The 22,823-nt window shown below is 40.4% G+C and overlaps 1 protein-coding gene across 2 annotated transcripts in view; it reads left to right on the forward strand.

The window, feature by feature from the left end:
- tdrd3 (tudor domain containing 3) overlaps nucleotides 1-22,823 on the forward strand; it is a 96,430-nt gene that overhangs the window by 24,583 nt on the left and 49,024 nt on the right. For both annotated transcript variants that reach the window (XM_084307591.1, XM_084307592.1), the window contains exons 4-7: nucleotides 6,774-6,934; nucleotides 10,802-10,943; nucleotides 16,878-16,949; nucleotides 21,082-21,231. In XM_084307591.1, coding sequence (XP_084163717.1) covers nucleotides 6,774-6,934; nucleotides 10,802-10,943; nucleotides 16,878-16,949; nucleotides 21,082-21,231 — 525 coding nt within the window. The remainder of the gene's footprint in view (nucleotides 1-6,773; nucleotides 6,935-10,801; nucleotides 10,944-16,877; nucleotides 16,950-21,081; nucleotides 21,232-22,823) is intronic.

A 22,823-nucleotide genomic window follows, 5' to 3' on the forward strand; every position in this document is an offset into this window, starting at 1 on the left:
GGATGAGGACTCCACATCCTCTCACTTGTGGACCAGGCTTTTTGTAATTGAGTAGAGAGAGAAATGTCACAGATGATGGCAGAAGATACGGATTTAATTTGTATGTGAGCTTAATAACCCCCAGGTCCTCTTTGGCTCGGGAATGAAATATTGCATACTTCTGTCATGTAGGACTCTATATGTCTAGCATGGAGGGAGCCATTAAAGCTGCTAACTTAAGTCCACCATAAAGACAATAGTTCGTTTTGACTTTTCCCACCCTGAAGACTTGGATGCACTGTATTTACAAATTGAGTACCTTAGACGAAGAACTGTATAAGTCTGTTTGATGTTTTCTGAGGAACAATGTTCTCAAACTTTATTATCTGAAGGTGGTGAGTTTCGTTCATTCATAGTTAAAGACTGTAGAGGTACAGTCTGGTGATATTTCACACTCTAATATTTTATAACTGCAAATGCATGTGCTGTTAAAATAATTGATTAAAAACGGATCTATATGGTTCTTCAGTGCAAGGGTTCAATTATTAACCTCTTAACACTTTGACAACCGATGGGCTTAGTCTAATTAGTGGCTAGAGGACCGGGGAATGTAAACAGACATGTGGGTTTTCTAACAGCTATATCTATACTTTATAGTGTTGCTATCTGTCCATTCTCATTGTCAATTGAGTGCATAAACCGTCCCTTCAAAATGGCTTAAAGAAAAAAAGAATCCATCGGTAGGTTGTCATTTTATAGCGCCGTGAATATAAGCTTTATCGCAGATAAATAACAATGCACTCCTGATTGGAAAACGACCTATAAGATTCCCTCGATGGGAAAAGCAAGGCATACATACATTAGGAGATGTTTTCAACAAACAGGGTATTTGTAGTTATGATGAAATAGAAAAAAAAATGTATCTCACTGGTTCCACATATTATTTTTACGCACAATTATTGTTATGTTTGAAGGCTCACTGTGTTCCATTAAGGATACCAATTGCACACCACAGATACCACACATTATTCTATGAAAGAGAGACATCGAGAGGTTTTGTATCAGATTTTTATCATCAATTACTAACGGCCTCGTATGAAACCCTCCACCTAGACTCTATTTGGAGGAGGGATATACCAGACCTGGAAATAGATTTTGATTGGCAAGAAGCCTGGGCAAATGTTCGACTTGCATCAAGGAACCCGGACCATCAACAAATCAATCTTAACTATATTCATAGGACATACTTGACTCCTATAAGACTGAACAGAATGGGTCTTAAACAAGACTCCAAATGCTCATTATGTACAAATGGGGACGAGGGGACATTTATGCACATGTACTGGGACTGCCCAGCAGTTAAGATATTCTGGAAAGAAGTGACCCAGCAATTATCAAATCTCTTAATTCTGAATATACCTGTACACCCCTCTGTATTACTGCTGAATGATGTTTTTGAGTATGCAGTACCTATACAGCTAAAGATATTGGTTTTATCTGGTATTACAGTGGCTAAAAAACTGATAGCATCACGATGGATTCAACCGGAAAAAATTTGCCGAAAGGTCTGGATTCTTACATATCTCGATGTGATTTATCTAGAAATATCTACAGCAAGAATTTTGGGTCTCAATGAATCCAAATTGACAATGTGGTTAGAAGTGGTGGAGAGAATAAAAGATAGCATATAATGGTAGTGTCTGGTTAGGAGCGAATGATAATGGATGGATTACCCATTGGGGGGTCCAGGGTGGGGGGTGCGAGCAAGAGCATATGTGTGTAGGGGAATAGATAGCAGGTATTAGGGGCATATCTTGTATAAGACATTTATTTAAACTGATTTAATTTGATGTGCACTGTTAACAAATTTAACAATGCTTGTATATCTAATCGTGTGTTGTCATGTTTGTTTATGTGTTTGTTTAAAAAAATAATAAAAAAATAAAATACAAAAAAAGCTTTATCGCAGATTTAGTATCATCTATTTTCTGGAAAGCTAGTTATAGAGCTAAAGGCTACTAACGTTATATTCAACGGCATTTCCGTTTTATATATGCTAATGAAATAACACAAACTGCTTATGATCCGGACTATCCCAGAGCATCTATGGATGAAAGGGGGGCGGCGGGGGACGTCGATTAGTATTATTGATTACCAATACAGTGTCAATGTAAGTAGCCACATTCACAGATCGATTGCTTGCGTTGCACAGCAAGCTCAGATCCGGCTGTGAATTAGGTGATACATGTCTTACCGTCAGCCCGTGTGATACCCGGCAGCATTTCCCCGTTATCGATCGGCATCTGGTAGATCGATATGTCCATTGGTTGATTATAAATCCCCTTATTCCATGGTGAAATCTCCGCTTCGAAACGTGATACACGGTGCATGCTGTTGGTTTGGAATCAGAGTAATATGATACTCCGTTGGAGGGGGGAAAAAAATATTCCATTCGCCCACAATGATACTGCAGTGGAGCGATGGCGCCCCTAAGATGATCTGCCCGGTATTGCATGTTGCCGATTCCACAGAGGAGGGTAGATCTGCAGAGTCGATCGGGGATCTTTATCCGGTTATTAATATGGAATAAAACAATAACAACTTGCCACGGCTATATACGTGCCTCTGGTCCACAACGCATGGCACCGAAACACGTATATATACGTGGCTGGTCCTTAAAGTGAGCCCTAGTAATATTTTCAGAAAATCTGCCTAAAAATAGTAAATGGAAGATTGCGCCACTTCTACAAGGTCCATTTGCATCTTATTTGTATCTAGGGACATCTATGGATCTCAGGGAATGTATTCCCACCCAGTGAATATTGTGTGTTACTACTAGGCTTGAGTAAATTGTAATGAACCAAAGGAGAATATACATTTTCTTTTTTCCTTTTTTATCTTTTCATCTTTGACGGTGAATAACACCATGCTAACATTGACCAGATGTGAAAGACTGCCACTGAGCTCATTCAGCACCTTCTTGAGATCAGGTGTACAAAATATCTAAGCTAATTAATAAAGGGCAGATGATTTAGAGCAGACTCGATTTCATTGGCGACCCAAAGAAAAATTGCATGTGTGTGGTGCCGCCCATCGCATGTGTGTGTCACTGCATGTGCATGATGATTAAAGACTTATTCAAAAGTCCAGTTATAAATATACAATTTACAGGTTTTTTTGTAGATACAGTACTGAATTTTGCCATCCGGACACATGCAATTTGAAATATGAATATATAATATATAATATCAGGCCTATAAATGACCTTATTATGGTCAAATCACACATCTATGGATCGGGCCAAATCTCCCCTTTCCAATGGCAGAGTTCAATCTGGATTTAGTACCATAAGGCGCCCCTGACGGGGCAGCCAAAACCGTGAAAGAAATCTGTAAGTACAGTTACTTTTTTATAATGTAAATATCTCCAAATAACTACGTTCTATTTTATGGCAATAACGTTCAGGTTTGTTCGACCTGTGAGATATGATCCTAAAAATAACGATAAAAGAAAAAGCTTCGCGCTGGAAGTCAGATGGTTGACGGGGGCTGGCGTGAGCTGGGAAGTGTTGTTTTATTAAATTTGAAAGACTTCTTTTAAAAGACTACATGCATGTATGCCAGCTTCCTGTATGGCCGTTAACATAACATTATCATTAGGGATGCTCGATATTGGCTTTTTTACCGATACCGATATACCGATATTGTCCAACTCTTAATTTCCGATACCGATATCAACGATATATGCAAGGTTTCCCCCCCAATTTTTTTTAATAATTTCAGGTAATTAACATTACATATCTCTTGTTGTGGAATTAACACAACATTATGCATACTTTTGACAATAAATTAAATCAGAATTTGTTCTTACTTGCTTGCCTGGGTAAATAAAGGTTATAGAAATGTTTCTCCCATCCCAATTTCGCCTCGCCAATTCTCCCTTCAATTCTCCCCCAAATACAACACACAATTAACTTGTTAACTGTAAGCATTTCACACCTACTAATATGATGTGATAATAACATGTGCATTTTATCATTTATATTCCAATTTAATTTAAATGTGCGTAAGTTCAGCAGCTGATAACCCTAGACACCACATGGCCTCAGTCGGTTTCCATACGCCGTCACCATTCCACAGGAGGTCTTTTATTCCACGTTTTGCCAATCTCCTCTGCGCAGGTGGTCAGCCGAGGTTTAAATTGTGTTCTGTGCTGTAGTTGTCTGCTCTTCAGGTGGATGCTTTGCTGCATCTGCACATTTTGAATGGCAGCGAATGGTGTTACTCTGAAAAGTCCCATCGCCTCAGACAACCACCCCAGTGTCTGTTGAATGTATTCGGCAGTAATCCACCGGCAGTAATCCAAAAACATCCAAGACAAGATAGATGTGGTCATGAGTTTGAAAAATAAATAGTTTTTGCTTTTTTGGTGGCATGTTGAAGAGAGGAATGGGGCGATGGTCACATATATTGGTGCTTGTTGAAGATGAGGATTGTGTACCAAATAGTGCTTTGATGAACTTTGAAGCCCTACTGCCTTCACTGTCTTCAACTGCCTTACATTGTAATCATAAATACCTACCTCATCCTATAGTCTACCCATATAACTCTGTATGATAGCATATACAATAATACTATATACCGGTATATTTATTTATAATTACCACATATATACTGTATATCCTTGTGTCTGAATATACCTTTTAAGCATTTAATCCTTTCTATATACCTATTTATAGTACACCTGCATATAACTGTATGATAGGCTATAGCATGCACGTCGCACGACCATGCTGTATATACTGTGTACCGTAATTCCTCTAATAGTAACCGGGTCTCAAATACAAGCCGGGTCTCTATTAATGGCCGGGTGCGCTCTTGAGCTAAGCAATTATAAGCCGGCCTCCTAATACAAGCCGGGTTACTAATATACTGAGCTGCATACTGAGCTAGTTACTTGATTTCACTTTGAAAACGTTGAAATGACCAGTGACCACCTGTAATTGCACTGTTTACTATTTCATACAGTACTTGGTTTCAATAAATGAACCCAGTACATTTTACTGGGTTCAAACTGACACAAAATGTTGATTTATTCATTATGATCCGTTTGAAAATTTGAAATATAGGCCTCCCTCTTATACAGGCCTCCTCCTAATACAAGCCTGGTACCCGCTACAGTTGAAACAAATACAAGCCGGGGTTACTATTAGAGGAATTACGGTATATAATATATATATATACTTACTAATATATATATATATTTAGCCACATCTGTCTGTATATACCTACATACAATCCTTTTTACATATCTGTAGATACTATATCTATATCTGTACATATCCCTTACCTATTCTTATTAGTGATACAGCTGGCCAGTATGACTTACTACTAGGGGTGTAACGATGCATCGATTAATCGAAATGCATCGATTCTAATGTGATGATTCAACTGCATCGATTTGAAATTATGTTAGAATCGATTATAATCCAAATTAATAATTAAAAAAAAAAATGTTGTTGTGTGTATTGTTTTTATTTACCTATAGTCCATTCATGCTGAGTGAATCAGTTCCCCCAGCCACATTTGTCTATTAAAATTTTTTGGGGGAATTAACTGATAGAAAATGAATAGAAAATGAATCAAATGGAATCTAATCGAATCGTGGTCAAATGAAGAGATTTCATGATGCATTGAATCGTTGCCTGAATAATCGTAATTGAAATTAATCGTTGTGAGGTTGCATCGTTACACCCCTACTTAACTACCATATTGTCTTTATACCTGTTTCACTGTACATAATAATACTATAACACTGTACATGCATCTGATTATCACTATTACTGTAGTACTCATTTATATATTTTATATCCAGATTAATAACCTGTATATTGCTATTGCACTTTACTGTTACATTTACACTCTGGTTGGATGCCATGCCATTGTCATTCTACTGTACTTGTGCTATATCAGCGGTTCCCAAACTTTTTTGGCCGTGCACCCCCTGTCACCTCCCGACCTAGCTGACGCACCCCCCAATGGGTTTCTGTTAGAATTTCTTTTTGCTGGTCTCCGTGCACAGATGAAGCACACCTGTGTCAGACACGCCCGAGACATTATTGTTTATTATTATTATTAAAACTTACGTTTTTTATTAAAACGTTTCTTGAATTTCATGATTTACACAGTGAAAATCCCCATTTGAAATAATGTATATTAGTTATATTTATTAGGCATAAAAAATAATATTGTTTGGTTCCTGTTGGTTGTCAGTTAAGGCCATGAGTGGAATTTATTTTATTTTATTTTTTATTTTATCTCTTCCCACGACGACTATGGATAGGGAATTTCTTTATTTAATTAAAATGTTCACGACAACATGGATGCATGTACTCTGCCAGCATGTTTAATATGCATAATACTAAAGGTTTGACTAAGATTTTTATGAAAATTTATTGTAAAAAGAATTATATATATATTTTTTTTTACCACCATTAGCCTTTTCATGTCACGCACCAGCTAGAGGGCGCTCGCGCACCACAGTTTGGGAACCACTGTGCTATATGATGCCAATACATTTTAATCTAATGATTTATTTGTAGGACCTCATCAATACATTTTAAATGAGGACACGCAATCACAGCTGTGACGCATCATTGCCCAAATAACTAACTAATATGTATGTAAATCTGCTGCCAGACGAATGAAAATATTATACATGTATGTTCGTACGGCCGATGTTGGGCAAGGGTTTTCCAGACCCTTGTTCATCTGTTGTCTCTCTCCCACGGCCAGCTGGACGGCCCATGTGTTCTGCAGGTGCAGAAGGTGAGGAATATCTCGGCCCCCAAAGACCATGAGGAGTCCCAGTCCGCTCCCAGGATGCTGCGGCTGCAAATGACCGACGGACACACCATCTGCGTCGGCCTGGAGTTCAAACACCTGTCCAAGATCAGGTAACCTAACCGGCCACCATTTATGATTTAGGTTGGTTTTATCAAGCTTAAAAACGTAATGCCTAAGAAAACATATCTAGATTCAACAAGATCAATAATAGTTTTAATATCTCATTTAATTCCAAACCTTTATTTAAACTTGAAAGGTAACTGAGGCTTCCCTCGTTCAATCGAGTGTATATATAGTATAATAAGCATAAAAGCATAAATACAATCACACAGCATATAAAATCATAACAATGAGACTATAAGATAAAAGCTATAGGATAACAAATCAATTTAAAACATGTACAACTTGATTGACAAATGTTGGGAGTCAAGGTTTTAAACTGCAACAGAGGGGAGAATCTGAAGCTTTAAGGACTGTTGGAGTTAATTCCATGAGCATCATAGCAAAATGCAGATTTAGCCTGTTCCGAACAAACTCGAGGGACCTTAACACTTTGAGAGCCAGTCCGTGTTTTCCTTTTTACCCCCTTGAATGCCCACATCCACTCCAATGTTAACGTTAATATCGCCTAATCTATGTTTTAAATTATGGCGATGTGTCTAATCTGCCCGTCGCTTATCAAAGACTCATTTTCCAGTCAACATTGTCATGGCAGATTGTTTTTTTATCGCTTCATTTCCGTTTTCTAGCATTTTGAAAATCACTCGATTTCACGGAAAAAACAACACATCCCATGATAATCGCCTTTTACTGGAATATTCTAGAACATTGTCATTGTTCGGCCATGTCATGAATCGTTTTCAAATAAACGCTAGATGATCGATATATGTGTATGCACGCACGCTCTTGCGGCGAGCCGAAAATCGAGTCTCCTATTTCCTGACGGCGCGCAGAGTCAAACAGCCTATCACCATAATCACATAAAAGCTTATATCTCTGTGAAAACGAGTCTGATTATCCTAATACTGATAACATAGATTCCTTACCTGAGATCAGATGGTATCCAAATGGTTTATTCCAGTTCCCGATCGCCATTCGAAAAAATCGCTCATTTGATTGATCCATCATGTATACAGTAAAACACATATTTGCCGCGGCTCCGATGCTCCAGAGTGAACTCTGGTAGACCCCGGTTACATGAGTGAGAAGTAAAATGTGGAGTGCGGGTTTTTTTCCCCGTTCATTTTCATTGAGTCCAATCCAAAAGGGTGATTTACCATCTGGGCGACGATAGGGGCCGCTTTTTTCACATCTAAGCGCCTGGGGTGACTGGATCTCCAACGGTAGGGACGCTTGATGCAATATGATTTCAGATCGCTAATAAAAAAAAAACTAATAAAACGAATATTCTCGTGAGTGGGCATTCAACCCGCGGGGGGTAAACACGAGAATATTCGTCCGTGGCATTCAAAGTGTTAAGGACCAGCCAGTCACTAGAACGGGTTCCATAGGTTCCAAAATTCCATTCCAATAATGATGTAGTATAAGGAGGTAGCTTAGCAGTAATGATGTAGTATAAGGAGGTAGCTTACCAATAAGGGCCTTAAAAATGAACAAATACCAGTGTTGTCTGTTAGAGAGGGCCAACTAACCTTCTCATAAAGGACACAGTGAGGAGTGTCGTATCTATCACGTTGTTAGTTTAATGAATATATTTAATATCCCCACTTTTGAGAAGCGATGTCCTAGATAACATCTAAGATGAAAAACTGATAACGTTTTGGATTAGTGTGCTTCCTCCTTGTAGACTGTCCTATGTATTTTTCAAACCATGCCTACTCCTCCAGCCCCCCCCGCCAACCCCATCACCGCACCACATGTCTCCATTTTCCCCTTATCTGCAATATCCACTTGGTGGCAGCTGATCTTCCTCCCCCCCCCCCCCCCCCCCCCCCCACACACACACACAAACACACACACACACACACACACACACACACACACACACACACACACACACACACTTAACAATTCCCGGTCTTAATCACATCTCCATCCCGGATAACGGTGGCCGTGGTGACTGCTGCCATGGTGACCAGCCATGTCTGTACAGGTGGAGTAGCCAGCGTGCCGGGCCTAGACTTCCTGATGGGAAGAGAGGAGAGAACGGAACAAATCCCCTCTTTATGGGCGACACACACACAGAGAGACACACAGAGAGACACACACGTCACACACCCATGCTGCAGCTCCGCTAACACTGGTTAGTGTTTGTCTACAGGAACATCCATGAGTGAGTGACAAAGAGAGGAGGAGATGGATTACAGGCAGGATGGAGTTTGTGTCAGGGTTTGTGTGCGAGAGAGCGTGAGTAAATGAGAGAGAGCAAGAGGAACAATTAATTAGCAAGATTGAGCAGCGGGCAGGTGGTGTGTTTGTGGGAGTGCCTGTCAAGGTTATTACAACTAAAACTAGGAGTGATTTTTTATTTTTTTATTTTTAATAGAAACTTTAGAAAAAACTAACAAACTATAATGTGTACTTGTGTACAAAATTAACTAGAATATAATAATCTTTCTTTGTCAATGTGGTCAAAATCTATCAATACAGCAAGCATGAGGAGGCATTGGTGCATATGATCATTGAGTCAATTGCCTTCACAAAGTAATGTTTATATTACACAATACCTATTCTGAACACATTAAAATAAAGAAACAAAAATACTAAAACTGAAACTAATAAAAATTTGTTTTAAACAATAGAAACTAAACTGAAACTAGTAAACCCATGAACTGAAAGTAAACTGAATTGAACATTTTAATTGAAAAACACAACCATAATAACTCTGGTTGCGTGTTGGGAGAGCCCCTCATTTTCAACACTGCCCCATATCCCGCGTGCGCCCTGTCCAGCCCAGTGGGTTGGAGTCAAATCCCTAATTGCTGCTTTGGCATCCGGCATCAGTAGCTGGAAATCCCTCTTAAGTCCCAGCGCTTTCCTAATGAGAGAGGCAGGGGCCTGATCAGGCCTGATGAGATAGAAGGGCTTTTAATTTACCACGAGGACGGCTGAGCAGCTGGGATTATTCATAGTCCCTGCTAGCTTCGCCATCCATCCCCTGGCACCACTCCATGTCATTTTGAAAATGAGGAGGGATGGGATGTAAACTGGCCTTTTGACAAATTTTGGCTTTGTCACGGCTTGCTCGCTATGTCCATTTACTGTACAATGGAAATAGTTAACATTGCTGTGAAAGGTAATGGTCAATAATATTAAATACACACAACAGTATATGGTGAATAATATTACCATCACCTTTTATAGTAGTAAATAACAATACAATTCAGTTTATTCCAACATCTGTGGCTCCTACAGGTAGAAATATACTTTTGACACACTTAATTTACAAAGAATTATGCTTTTGAGTAGGGAAAAATTAATAATAATTAATTTATATATATATATAAAAGGTAGTACCGTAATTCCTCTAATAGTGACCCGGGCTTGTATTTGCTTAAACTGTAGCGGGTACCAGGCTTTTATTAGGAGGAGGCATGTATAAGAGAGAGGCCTATATTTCTATCAAACAGATCATAATGAATAAATCAACATTTTGTGTCAGTTTGAACCCAGTCAAATGTACTGGGTTCATTTATTGAAACCAAGTACTGTATGAAATAGTAAACAGTGCAATTACAGGTTGTCACTGGTCATTTCAACGTTTTCAAAGTGAAATCAAGTAACTTTACCTTAGCAGCTCAGTATGCAGCTCAGTATATTAGTAACCCGGCTTGTATTAGGAGGTCGGCTTATAATTGCTTAGCTCAAGAGCGCACCCGGCCATAGAGACCCGGGTAATTGAATACCGGTCACTATTAGAGGAATTACGGTATATAACTCAAATGTAACTCCTTCTCAGATCATTCTGTGTAACTTTTAACAATTCACAACAATTCATAAAATTTACCGTTTTTCAGTCTAAACACTCCTCCAGGAACCAAGGTAAAGCTGCTGGGAACCATCCCAGTTAAGAATGGTCTCCTGCTTCTGGAGGACTCTAAAATATCCGTCCTCGGAGGGGAAGTTGACCGCATGGTGGAGAAATGGGAATTGCAAAGGGTGAGTGGTTTTCATCTTCCAGTGTTCATATAGGGTGAGTGGTGTTCAATCTTCCAGTGTTCATATAGGGTGAGTGGTTTTCATCTGCCAGGGTTCATATAGGGCAGCGGTCTCAAACTCAATTTACCTGGAGGTAGAGTCTGGGTGAGGCTGGGCCGCATCAAATATTCCACAAAAAAAGGGTTTCAAGTATTCAAAAAAAAAGTACAACTGATCCAATCTTCTCAATCTTTAGCAATAACATTTCAGAACATGAACAGTTCTTCAGAACATGAACGGTTCTTCAGGCTTCTCAGTGGTGTCAGTGGACTCATCACAAAGCTGTTTATAAAAAATAGGTAAAAACCATATTATGCATCAATAAATAAATGCCCCAAATTTTTTTATAGATTGGGGGCCCCACATTTTTTAATAGATTGGGGGCCCACAAATTGATTCTTTCATGCGGCCCATAATCTCCAGCTACGCCCCTGGCTGGGACTCAGGATGAACGCATATTTTTCCATCCATTCACCTTTGAATTGCAGTCGACTTTTTTTTTTTTTTTTTTTAACTTTATTTTTTAGCGTTTATCGCTTTTCTGGTCAAGCATGACCGACAGTTGTAGGGTGAAACGGGAGAGAGAGCAGGGGGAGACATTCGGCAAATGACGGCGAGTCCGGGAATCGAACTCGGAGTCAACCAGATCCGTGACGCAGCACGGAGTCCCGCGACGCAGCGCGGTAACATGGTGTGCTACTGGAGCACCCCGTCGACTTTTCTTTTACTGACCATCTTTGAAAATGCCATATTTTTCTGCTGGCTGCCTGCTGGCGAAAATAGGCTAATAGCTACATTTATCTCACAGAGATAAAACTGGGAGCGAGTTTACTGTAGATGCGCTTTCAACTCTGCTCCGACTTGAACTGAAAGAGAGAGACGACGTGCAGTCCGTGAAGACCCGCCCTACTCCCCTACTCTGCCTCTGATTCGCAGACTGTGGGTGAGGGGGAAAAACGCTGACGGGACGCGTATGTGATTGGACCAGACTCGTACACAGACAGACAGTGGCAGTGCTGCCGGACATGCAGAGCACTGCTCGCAGAGGAGAGAGAGAGCGAGGATGCATTTGCTTCCACTTTACTTGATATCACTCCGGAATCACGTTTCAACCAAGTCACTAACATAACGTTGCTGTCATGAGCCTGCGCTATGGTAGCCCACAAGTGATAAAATAAATAAAACGTCCTCTCGCGCAACGACTCGGCAAACAGTAGTGCGCGGGCCGCATTAACACTACACTTTGATGTCCAGTAGGGGGCCGCGAGTTTGAGACCCCTGATATAGGGTGAGTGGTGTTCATCTTCCAGTGTTCATATAGGGTGAGTGGTGTTCATCTTCCAGTGTTCATATAGGGTGAGTGGTGTTCATCTTCCAGTGTTCATATAGGGTGAGTGGTCATCTTCCAGTGTTCATATAGGGTGAGTGGTGTTCATCTGCCAGTGTTCATATAGGGTGAGTGGTGTTCATCTTCCAGTGTTCATATAGGGTGAGTGGTGTTCATCTTCCAGTGTTCATATAGGGTGAGTGGTGTTCATCTGCCAGTGTTCATATAGGGTGAGTGGTGTTTAGTCTTCCAGTGTTCATATAGGGTGAGTGGTGTTCAGTCTTCCAGTGTTCATATAGGGTGAGTGGTGTTCATCTTCCAGTGTTCATATAGGGTGAGTGGTGTTCATCTTCCAGTGTTCATATAGGGGTAGTGGTGTTCAGTCTTCCAGTGTTCATATAGGGTGAGTGATAGGGGTGTACCGATGCATCAATTAATCGAAATGCATCGATTCTAATGTGTTCGTTTCGATGCATCGATTTGAATATGTTAGAATCGATTATAATCCAAATTAATTTAAAAAATATATATATATTCTTATTTTTGTGTATTGTTTTTATTTACCTATAGTCCATTCATGCTGAGTGAATCAGTTCCCCCAGCCACATTTGTGTATTCAATTTTCTTTTGGGGAATTAACTGATTCAAATGAAGAGATTTCATGATGCATTGAATCGTTGCCTGAAGAATTGTAATTGAATCGAATCTTGTGAGGTTGAATCGTTACACCCCTAGTGAGTGGTGTTCAATCTTCCAGTGTTTGAGTGGTGTTCAGTCTTCCAGTGTTCATATAGGGTGAGTGGTGTTCAGTCTTCCAGTGTTCATATAGGGTGAGTGGTGTTCAGTCTTCCAGTTTTTTATATAGGGTGAGTGGTGTTCAGTCTTACAGTGTTCATATAGGGTGAGTGGTGTTCAATCTTCCAGTGTTTGAGTGGTGTTCATCTTCCAGTGTTCATATAGGGTGAGTGGTGTTCAGTCTTCCAGTGTTCATACAGGGTGAGTGGTGTTCAGTCTTCCAGTGTTCTTATACCATATAACGCCTTCCCTGTTAGCTGAAGCTAGCTTGTGGAAACCGGAGGGTGGGGGCTACGCGTCACCTTCCCTTCCCCCACCCTCTAGCCCCTGAGGTCTCTCTGTCTGCGTGTCTACGCTTCGTTTCTTAGGCCCAGTCCACACGATCACGGGTATTAATGACACCGTTTTTTTTTTAATTATGCAAAAAAATAAAACTGTCCACACGAGTGACGTCATATACATGTAGTACAATGCTAAAGCAGTAGGTGGCGATGTTGTTCAGACATGAAGGCCATTTCAACCAACCAGAGGGGTTTATGGTTAATACCGGAAACTGACCTGACACAAACATCCCTCCTTGCTCACAGCCATTTAGCCAACGTAGCATTTATTTTTCAGCAAGAAAACAAAGTGCAATAAACAAAAACGGATACATTCACTTCACTGTGTGTTCTGCCTCTCATTTGTTGATGAAACAAAACCAACATCAACACAATTTACCACCAAGAGCGGATAGTTTAGTCTCACAAAAAGATCTCCGGTCTTGTTAGCTACATGCTAATGTGAATGGCATTCTCCATGTATAGTTAGCATCGAGGCTAGCTGAGGCTAGCATCGGCGATTTTGTTAGCTTACATGCTAACGTAATAATGTGGTAACGTTACCGCTAGTAGAATGAATGGATGCAAACGTTATTTAACACATTGCAGAATGGGTACAATACGGCTCAATACAAACAATTGTTAAGGGGATGCAGTCTGGACTGGGTTCCTTATAACAATAACTTGACAACACATGAGTTTAGTTTAGCCGTAGCTACAGGTTTACTCTGAGCGTCAGGTCAGGAATGTGACAACAGACATCATCAGTCGATCACAACTAGGGCTGGGCGATAAAACGATAACGATAACTATCGCGATAAATTATTTCCTCGAAATAAACATGAAACGTGGTCGTAAAGTTTCGATATATCGATTTTCCAAGCTTGGATATGAGCACACGCACTAACAACCAATCAGTGAAGGAGATGGCGACAGTGAAGGAGACCCCCGGTGCACCTCTGGGTAGTAAACAAGGCTGGCTAGGATAATTAGCTTGCACGCCGCTATTTTATAGTTTACGTGCCGAGTGGGTGTGTGGCGTGAATTCTGAGGCCACGGTTAGAGTAGTGTGGGGTATGCGGTGGACGTCGTTGCAATGTATTGGGGCGGAACAGAGTATTTTAGGGTGATTTTAGTACATTGGAAACAAGACTGGCTAGGATAATTAGCTTGCACGCCGCTATTTTATAGTTTACGTGCCGAGTGGGTGTGTGGCGTGAATTCTGAGGCCACGGTTAGAGTAGTGTGGGGTATGCGGTGGACGTCGTTGCAATGTATTGGGGCGGAACGAAGTATTTTAGGGTGATTTTAGTACATTGTCGTGGGATACACCGCTTGCTCTGGCTAACTGTGTTCCATTCTTTTTTTTTTTATCCACTTTTTTTCTATATTTTCTCCCATCCCAATTTCGTATCATCCAATTCAACCCTCCCCTGTCACGAACGCTGTTTCTTGCCTCCCACAAGCCGGCTGCAATGTGGACTAAGTCATACATAGCACAAGTCCCCTCCGGTACTTGAGGTAACAGCAGTCACATCTTTTCACCTGCGCAGCTCGATCTCTGTGTCGAGGAGTAACGCGTGGGAGGCTCACGCTGCCCCCGACACTTCCTGATTCTACTGCGCAGGCGCACCAACCGACCTGTAGGAGTCGCTGTCCACAACGCCCGATCCCCACCCATCAGTTTCCCACCCCCTAATACGGCCAATGTGTATTAGTATGAACGACCAGCTAAACTGAAAGCAATGTGGAGCGCTGGGCTCGAACAGGCGAGCCCAGCGTCTCTGCATTCGTGGCGAGCGCCTTGCCCACTACGCCACGTAGCCGCCACTGTGTTCCATTCTTATAATGCATATGATCCAGTGGTGGTAGGTTGCCCCCTGGTGGAATATAATAATCTATGCACTGGGGTAGAAGAACGTGCGCGGACTGATGACGACATCAACTCGAGACATTCGCAGCAGCAAAACAAGTCTATTAATAGCCCGTCCATCGGCGCCGGGCATAAGAAGTTAATTAAACTTGACAGAAATTATATCGACGATAATTATCGATATCGAGTTATATGAAAATAATTTTATAATTTTATCGCGATAACGTTTTTGGCCATATCGCCCAGCCCTAATCACAACACTCTTCAACACAGACGATACGTTTCGAACAAAAGTTTGTTACAATCATTTTCATATAACGCTACTTAGGACAGCTCTGCTGTAAACACTGGAAATAACCTCGGTTACTATGCCCACACGCAACCACTGCAACCGGGATGTGCGCAAAACTTCACCCTGGACTCTGGTTTTCAAAGACCACGGTTGCAGTGTAGCAAAACCCCGGTTGTGTGTGGGCGAACAGTGCAACTGCGCACATACAATCACGGTTACATTAAACCCAGCACTCGTGTAGACAGCCCCTTAGTCTGAGTCAAACCAGAAGAACTCCCAGCTATAAACTATAGTCCTTAGCAACGGCTGACCGCCCATAGCAACCGCGCAATGCATCTACGTCTCCTGTCAACCCACGACCCAAATCTCTCAGTCTCTCTCTCTCTCTCTACCCTGCCCCCATCACCTATAAGCGATGACCCGACTGCCACAGCGCTGCACTGGTGTCTGTGGCTGCTGACCTTGGCCCTATCTCTAAACACCCTGCCTGCTGCTCCCACTGTCTACCGTGCAAACACACACACTGGCTGCCGGCTACTTTTAAGATCTATAGATCCGTCTGAGTAGATGCTGTCCTCTACAGATATTTACATTATGTACACATTGAAAAACAGGGCTATTCTTTCACCTTGGAAATACATGAACATAAACTCATAATCTTAAGCAGTCTGGATCAGTTAAAGGGTTAAATCAGATTTTTATATTTCCTGTTTTTCCTCCCATTTTCACCGCAATTTAGTCGTTATGCCAATTCCCCGTGTGTGTGTCACGGTCCTGGTCGTTGTGCTAGCCTTCTGTCGTTCTGGGGAGGGTGTAGACGACCACACGCCTCCTCCGATACATGTGGAGTCAGCAGCCGCTTCTTTTCACCTGACAGCTAGGAGTTTAACTGGGAGAGTGCAAAATGGTAAATGGTGCATTAATTTATATAGCGCTTTTATCTCATTGGGAGCAATTAGGGGTTAAGTGTCTTGCTCAAGGACACTTCGACACACTGCCCCAGAGGAGCGGGAATCGAACCGGGAACCTTCCGATCACCAAGCGCTCCCTCTACCTCCTGAGCCACTGTCGCCCCGTAATGCTAATGGAGGTTTGAGTTATCTCCCCTAGATCCCCACCCTGCCTAACAGGTGCCCCGACCGACCAGTATGAGTCGCTGTTGCAACGACCAGTACTCGTACCCCACCGGTTTCCCACCCGTGAACACTGTGAATTAACAATAATGACATGATCAATGTGTTAATTGTACGTTCTTCATGTCTATTCTCTTTACCTGTTGAACGTCCAGAGCCTGGCCAAACACAGCAGGAGTAACATTGGCGCTGAAGGTGGACCCCCTCCCTTCGTGCCCTTTGGACAGGTGGGATGCATGTTGCTTATACACCTCTAGAAACTTTTGGACAGGTGGGATGCATGTTGCTTATACACCTCTAGAAAGTATAATTAAGATTGCACACACACAACACAAGAGGAAGCCTGAGAAATGTAGTCCCCTGTAAGCACAACAGGAAGACAGGTATTATCATTTAGATATAGAGGTGCAGTGGAGTGGAACAAACTACCACTCGATATCAAGGAAACCGAGCGTGCTGCAGTGTTCAAATCCAGGATAAGGGAGCAGCTGTTTAGTAACCTGCCACTGTAATGTTGGTGTGACTGTATTATGTGCTGAACTATGAGTATTGTCTCTATGCACTTTTTTGTTGAAAATAATTATTGCTTTTAATGCACCAATGTTTGAAACAACAGGGACAACGATGGAAATACCGTACTTTTCGCACTATAAGCCGCACCTGACTATAAGCCGCAGCAGCTAAATTGAATGATGTGTACATATATAAGCCGCACTGGACTATAAGCCGCAGGTGTTTTAATGTTTAATTACCATATGTAATTAGCATTGGGACACAATACTGTCGGACAAATAACAAGAATTAACTCATTTACAAGTTGTATTAAGTTTAGCAAATAAGGGAACAGATAAATAACATTTCAATGCAGTCAAAAAAGCAATATTTAGATTTTTACATTTTCGGGTTTGGTCACGTCGAGTCACATATAAGCTGCACCGTTATATAAGCCGCAGGGTCGAAAAATGGGTGAAAAAGCCGCGGCTTATAGTCCGAAAAGTACGGTAAGTCCTGGACTTTTCGTTCTATCCCTGACAAGGCAAATACACATGTTGATCTGTCAATGTTGTTATGTTTTTGTCAATAAATCAAATCAAATCAAAAGTATAATTTCTGAAAGTATACTTTAGTGTATATATTTTTTTTATGTATTCAGAAAGTATACTAAAGTTGTGTTAAATTGAAATTACTTATGTTGTACTTGGTGTGTTAAAAGTTGCACTTAAGTATTTTTAGTTACTTTTGCTTACTAAAATGGTACACTTTTAATATGTTTACTGAAGTACAACCTTAAGTTTGGTAAACATATATATTATTATATATATATTTTTTTATAATATAAAGTTTACTTAGATTGCACCATCATATGAAACATGTGCTTTGCATTAGTACATAAAACCACATAAGAAGTACCAAAGATACAGTCTATTACTTTCAAGGCACACATCAACATTATGGAAAATGTGCTTACCATCTTCTCCACAGTCTGACAAGAAGATGGATACCAATTTCCTCCTAGAAATCTATCTGGCTACAAACTAGCCTAGCTTAGCACAAATGAATGGAAGCAGATACACAGCCGGATAGCTCTCTACTGAACGTACATAGAGGAAATTGGTATCCATCTTCTTGTCTGACTCTGGAGAAGATGATGAGCACATTTCCCATAATGCTGGTATGTTCCTAAGCTACTGAGATGTCTAACCCAAGACTGGTTGACGGGTTTCACTCGTACTTCACTAGTTTGCTATTACCATTATGCTACTGTTTGCTGTGTGTTGTGTTCTGTACAGAATCTGCAGGCTGTTATTCGTTTGCAGAATAATAGTCCTTTTTTGTTTTTGCTGTGTCTAAATATAATTCAACTCAAGTCTATTTGATTCCCAGTTTCCATCGATGAACCAAACATACAACTTACTGCATGATAAGCACACTTTTATTCGCAGCACAGTGGTCAAAAACAGTGACTTTTCTTACCTATATGCCTGCGCCCTAGATACCTAATATGACTTGGCACCGCCTTGTTAACCCTGACGGGCCCGGTACTGGCCAGAGACTAATATCTCGTTATAAATCGATCAATACAGTCTGTATTAATTAATGTTGCGTTTCTTTTTCAAATGTAGCCAAGAGTAAATACTCTAACCCTATCGAAACAGCAGTCAAAGTGTATATTTTCAGCACTACGTTTGTTGTACCAATGATTTTAAGTGTTATTAGCTAAATATGAGTTTAAAGAATTCTCCATGCATTGCATCGGAAACCGGCGGATATTGACGCAAGGAAATTACGCCATCATTCGTGTTTGTAGTCCTATGAAAGAGGAGACCCAGAGCTTTTTAATTTCATAAAACTACACTACCCAGCTCACACCAGCCCCTCTCAAACGTGAAACCTATTTTTTTACGTTATTTTTGTGATTATATCACATGTCGAACAAACTGAACGTTATTGCCATAAATACAATGTACAGTACCTTTCTGTGAACGTCTAGGAAAAAAACGTGTCTCAATGCATTTTATATTCTATATTCAGATTTCATATTGCATGTGTCCAGATGGCAAAATTCAGTACTGTATCTACAAAAACCCCTGTAAATGATCTTCCCTTTGTTTATTTGCTTAGATATTTACTATACTTGATCTCGAGAAGTAGCTGAAAAGCTCAGTGGCATCTTTTAGCTTTTGGTCATTGTCAGCATGGTGTTGTTCACCGTCAAAGATGAAGAATTTATAATACCTAATAATAATAATCATTTATATTCTCCTTTGGTTCGTTACAATTTACTCAAGCATAGTAACAGACACAATAATTCCCTGAGGTCCATAGATGTCCCTAGATACCAATAACCAACCTTCTGCAAATGGACATTGTAGAAGTGGAGCAATCTTCCATTTACTTTGGTATGTACTTTTAGGCAAATCTTCTGAAAATATGGCTAGGGCTTAAAAGGTTAAGGACCTCAGAAAATGCCAAAATGTTGCATAATTCCGAAATGGCTCGAAATTGAGATATTGGCAATTTTGAGTGCTTTTAAATCTTCTATCGGTCTCCTTATTTACAAAACTTAATCCAACTTGTAAATATTATTATTTATATTATGTAAAATTATTATTATTTCCCATGCTGTGTGAAGAAATAACAGTTTTGTCGGAGGGGAGTGGCTAAGTACTTTCGGTCTCAAGTTTTGATGGCGGAGACGGGCAGAAATGACAGCTGCCACCAAAATCCGCTCCGAAGAAGAGACAACGGGGATGGACCCAGTACTTTGTTGGCAGTGTGAAAATATGCCGGCAAACATTCAATATCTTTGGAACTGTTAAATTGTATCTGAATTGGGAGATTATCTTCTCTCGGTCAAAATTGAAAGTCTATCTCTCCGTCGCATAAAGGCTGGCTGGCAGGGCACACAGAATAAGGCATAGATTATTGATCTCTAACAAACGCATTTATTTCTATCTACTCCACTGTGTGCTCCGCAGATTCAGTCGCCGGACACGCTGCTGTGCTGAGGATAGAGTGAGGCGCTTGTGGAGAGCACTATTATGATTGAGGGGCCTTTTGTGTGTGTGTGGAGGAGGGAGGGTAACTTGCAGGGAGATATTGGTCCAAATATGAAGTCAACATCAAAATGTATTTATTCTCTCTCCCCCTCTCCCTCTGTGTGTGTGTGTGAGTTTTTATAGTTGAAACTCATCAAATAGACAAAGTCAAGGTATGACATAGAACACCAAATCCAAGTTCTTCATATTAGGATCGAACATCCCAATAGGCCTCTTTATTTACGGTTTGATCATCACACATGTTTAATACCCACACAGTTTAAAACTGGACAGTCACAGTTTAAAACCTGTAATAAAAGAGTAAAATAGAATAGACGGAGTAAAATAATGCAGTTCTGAATGACTGTCTTTCCTCCTGTTTGATACCCACTTTGTTCCCTGTTTGATATCTACTTTTGTCATTGTTAGCTCTTTGTTATATGTATGTGAACTGTAAGACTGTCTCACATCATAATAACAAAGCCACAGGTGGGGGAGTGGTTATATATACTTTTGACACTTAATATACACTATATATTTTTTTGGGACTGTTGCACATTATAAATGAACTACATTTCATTTTTGTCAGTTGTTGATATTAGCAATTACTGCAACTGAAGATAAATCCCTAGCAAGGCAATTCCACTGAAACCGTGTATAGACCACGTCACAAATGCACTTGAAAAATACCATGTTTGGAGTGCTGGATCTTGGGGTTAGATGGGTTAGTCAGTGGTAATTTGTATTTGTAAAATGAATTGCCCATTGCAAGATTTGTGGATGTCTGTTGACATGACATGTCTCTCCCTGCTCCCCGTAGAAGTGTGTGAGGAAGGAGGAGGTAGACAGCAGAGATCTGGACCAGAGAAAGACCCTGCAGAATCAGAGTGTGGCCAGAACTGCTGATGAGAACGATGAGTTTGAGAAGCAGCGGATTGCAGCCATTGCTGAAGTGGCCAAGACCAAAGAGGTGTGTGGTTCTGGGCCGAATCATTTGGCTTTGTCACGGCAGGCTCACTATGTCCATTTACTGTACAATGGAAACATGGAAGACAGTTAACATTGCTGTCAAAGGTGATGGTCAATTATATTAAATACACACTACAGTTTATATATAATATGTTAAATCATATTAAATACACACAACAGTTTATATATATTAATAATGCAAAATTATTTTAACGCCACTATTTGTTTTAACGCGAGATTAACATTAAAAAAAAATATATATATTTTTTTTTATTAGACTTCACAGTATTATTCATACTCTGACATTCATAACATTGATACTACCGGTATGTTTGTTTCTGACTCAAAGTGTGTGTGTTTGTGTGTGAGAGTGAGGAATGGGAAAGAGCTGAGAGAGAGCGTGCGTGCGTGTGTGTGTGTGTGTGTGTGTGAGAGAGATGGGGCAGGGGGGTGAGTCCTCAGCCCTTGTGTGGGTGAATGTGACAAGTTCCTAACTTTTTCTTTCCCCTGTTATTTCATGCACACTTTATTCATTGTTTTAAATTATTATTTTCTTTTAAGTTATTTTGTGCATCACTTTCTTTGTATTGAATTTGATGCAAATTTACAATGCATGAGGGTTGTCCTTTTGTGTTAAATGGCTGCTTAAACAAAAAAAATGGGGATGAATAGTTCAAGTGTAAAGTTCAACCACTACTGTGTTAGTAACCATTACTATGTAATGTTACAGTTAGTACATTGGTATGTCCATCTGTTATTTTTTTGTTGGGCTTTTAAATATATATATTTTTTTTAACAATGCAGTTTGCACATCTTAGCTACTTGAAGATTCTGGACAGTATTTCTCATTGTGGCAATAAATAAACATGCATTTTTTGCATAAAGCAAGCATTTGTCGACTCATGTTGATGAGAGTATTAAAACTTGAAAAAGATCCGTTTAAGGTAGATTTAGAACAGATACAAAATATGCGATTAATCACGATTAACTCATTCAGCACCAGGGATTAGCCGGGTCCCGTTGTAGCTATGCCACGCTTTAAAGATAGGAGTGCGTCACCTTGTTTGTTGAGCTATATCTCTATTCTATATTATAGCTATGGGGACATACATTTGACACTGACTTTCTTCCGTCCAAGATGCAAAAAAGAGATAATTTTTTTATCCAGTGGTGAATATAAGTATAATTTCAGAGTGATCCTGGATAATTCCTGGGAAGCGAGTAATAGGGCGCAGCGTGAATTCTACTATAAGCGTTGGCGTTTCTTGCCTGGACACGCTACTATTTCAAAATCAAATGTATATAATGGGTATTATGTTTCATCATGAATGCATTTTTTCATGAATGCGTTTTTTTATGCTTTGATGGCCAGTAACGGCATTCGTGTTGAACACTACAGAAGCCAATCAGCTGGATGGATATGAAAACATTGTTGGATCAAGCTGAAATTGATGTCAGATAGTCCTTACCTGTGGTCGGTGGTATTCCAAAAAGAATATTCCAATTGTCTAATTGCGATTTCCAGTATTGGTGTCCATCTGGTCCCGGACATAATTTGGCACAATTTATGGATCCAGTGTGCCAGATGCGTTT

This window comes from Notolepis coatsorum (genome assembly GCF_963971535.1).
Source record: "Notolepis coatsorum genome assembly, chromosome: 2".
Taxonomy (NCBI): Eukaryota; Metazoa; Chordata; class Actinopteri; order Aulopiformes; family Paralepididae; genus Notolepis; species Notolepis coatsorum.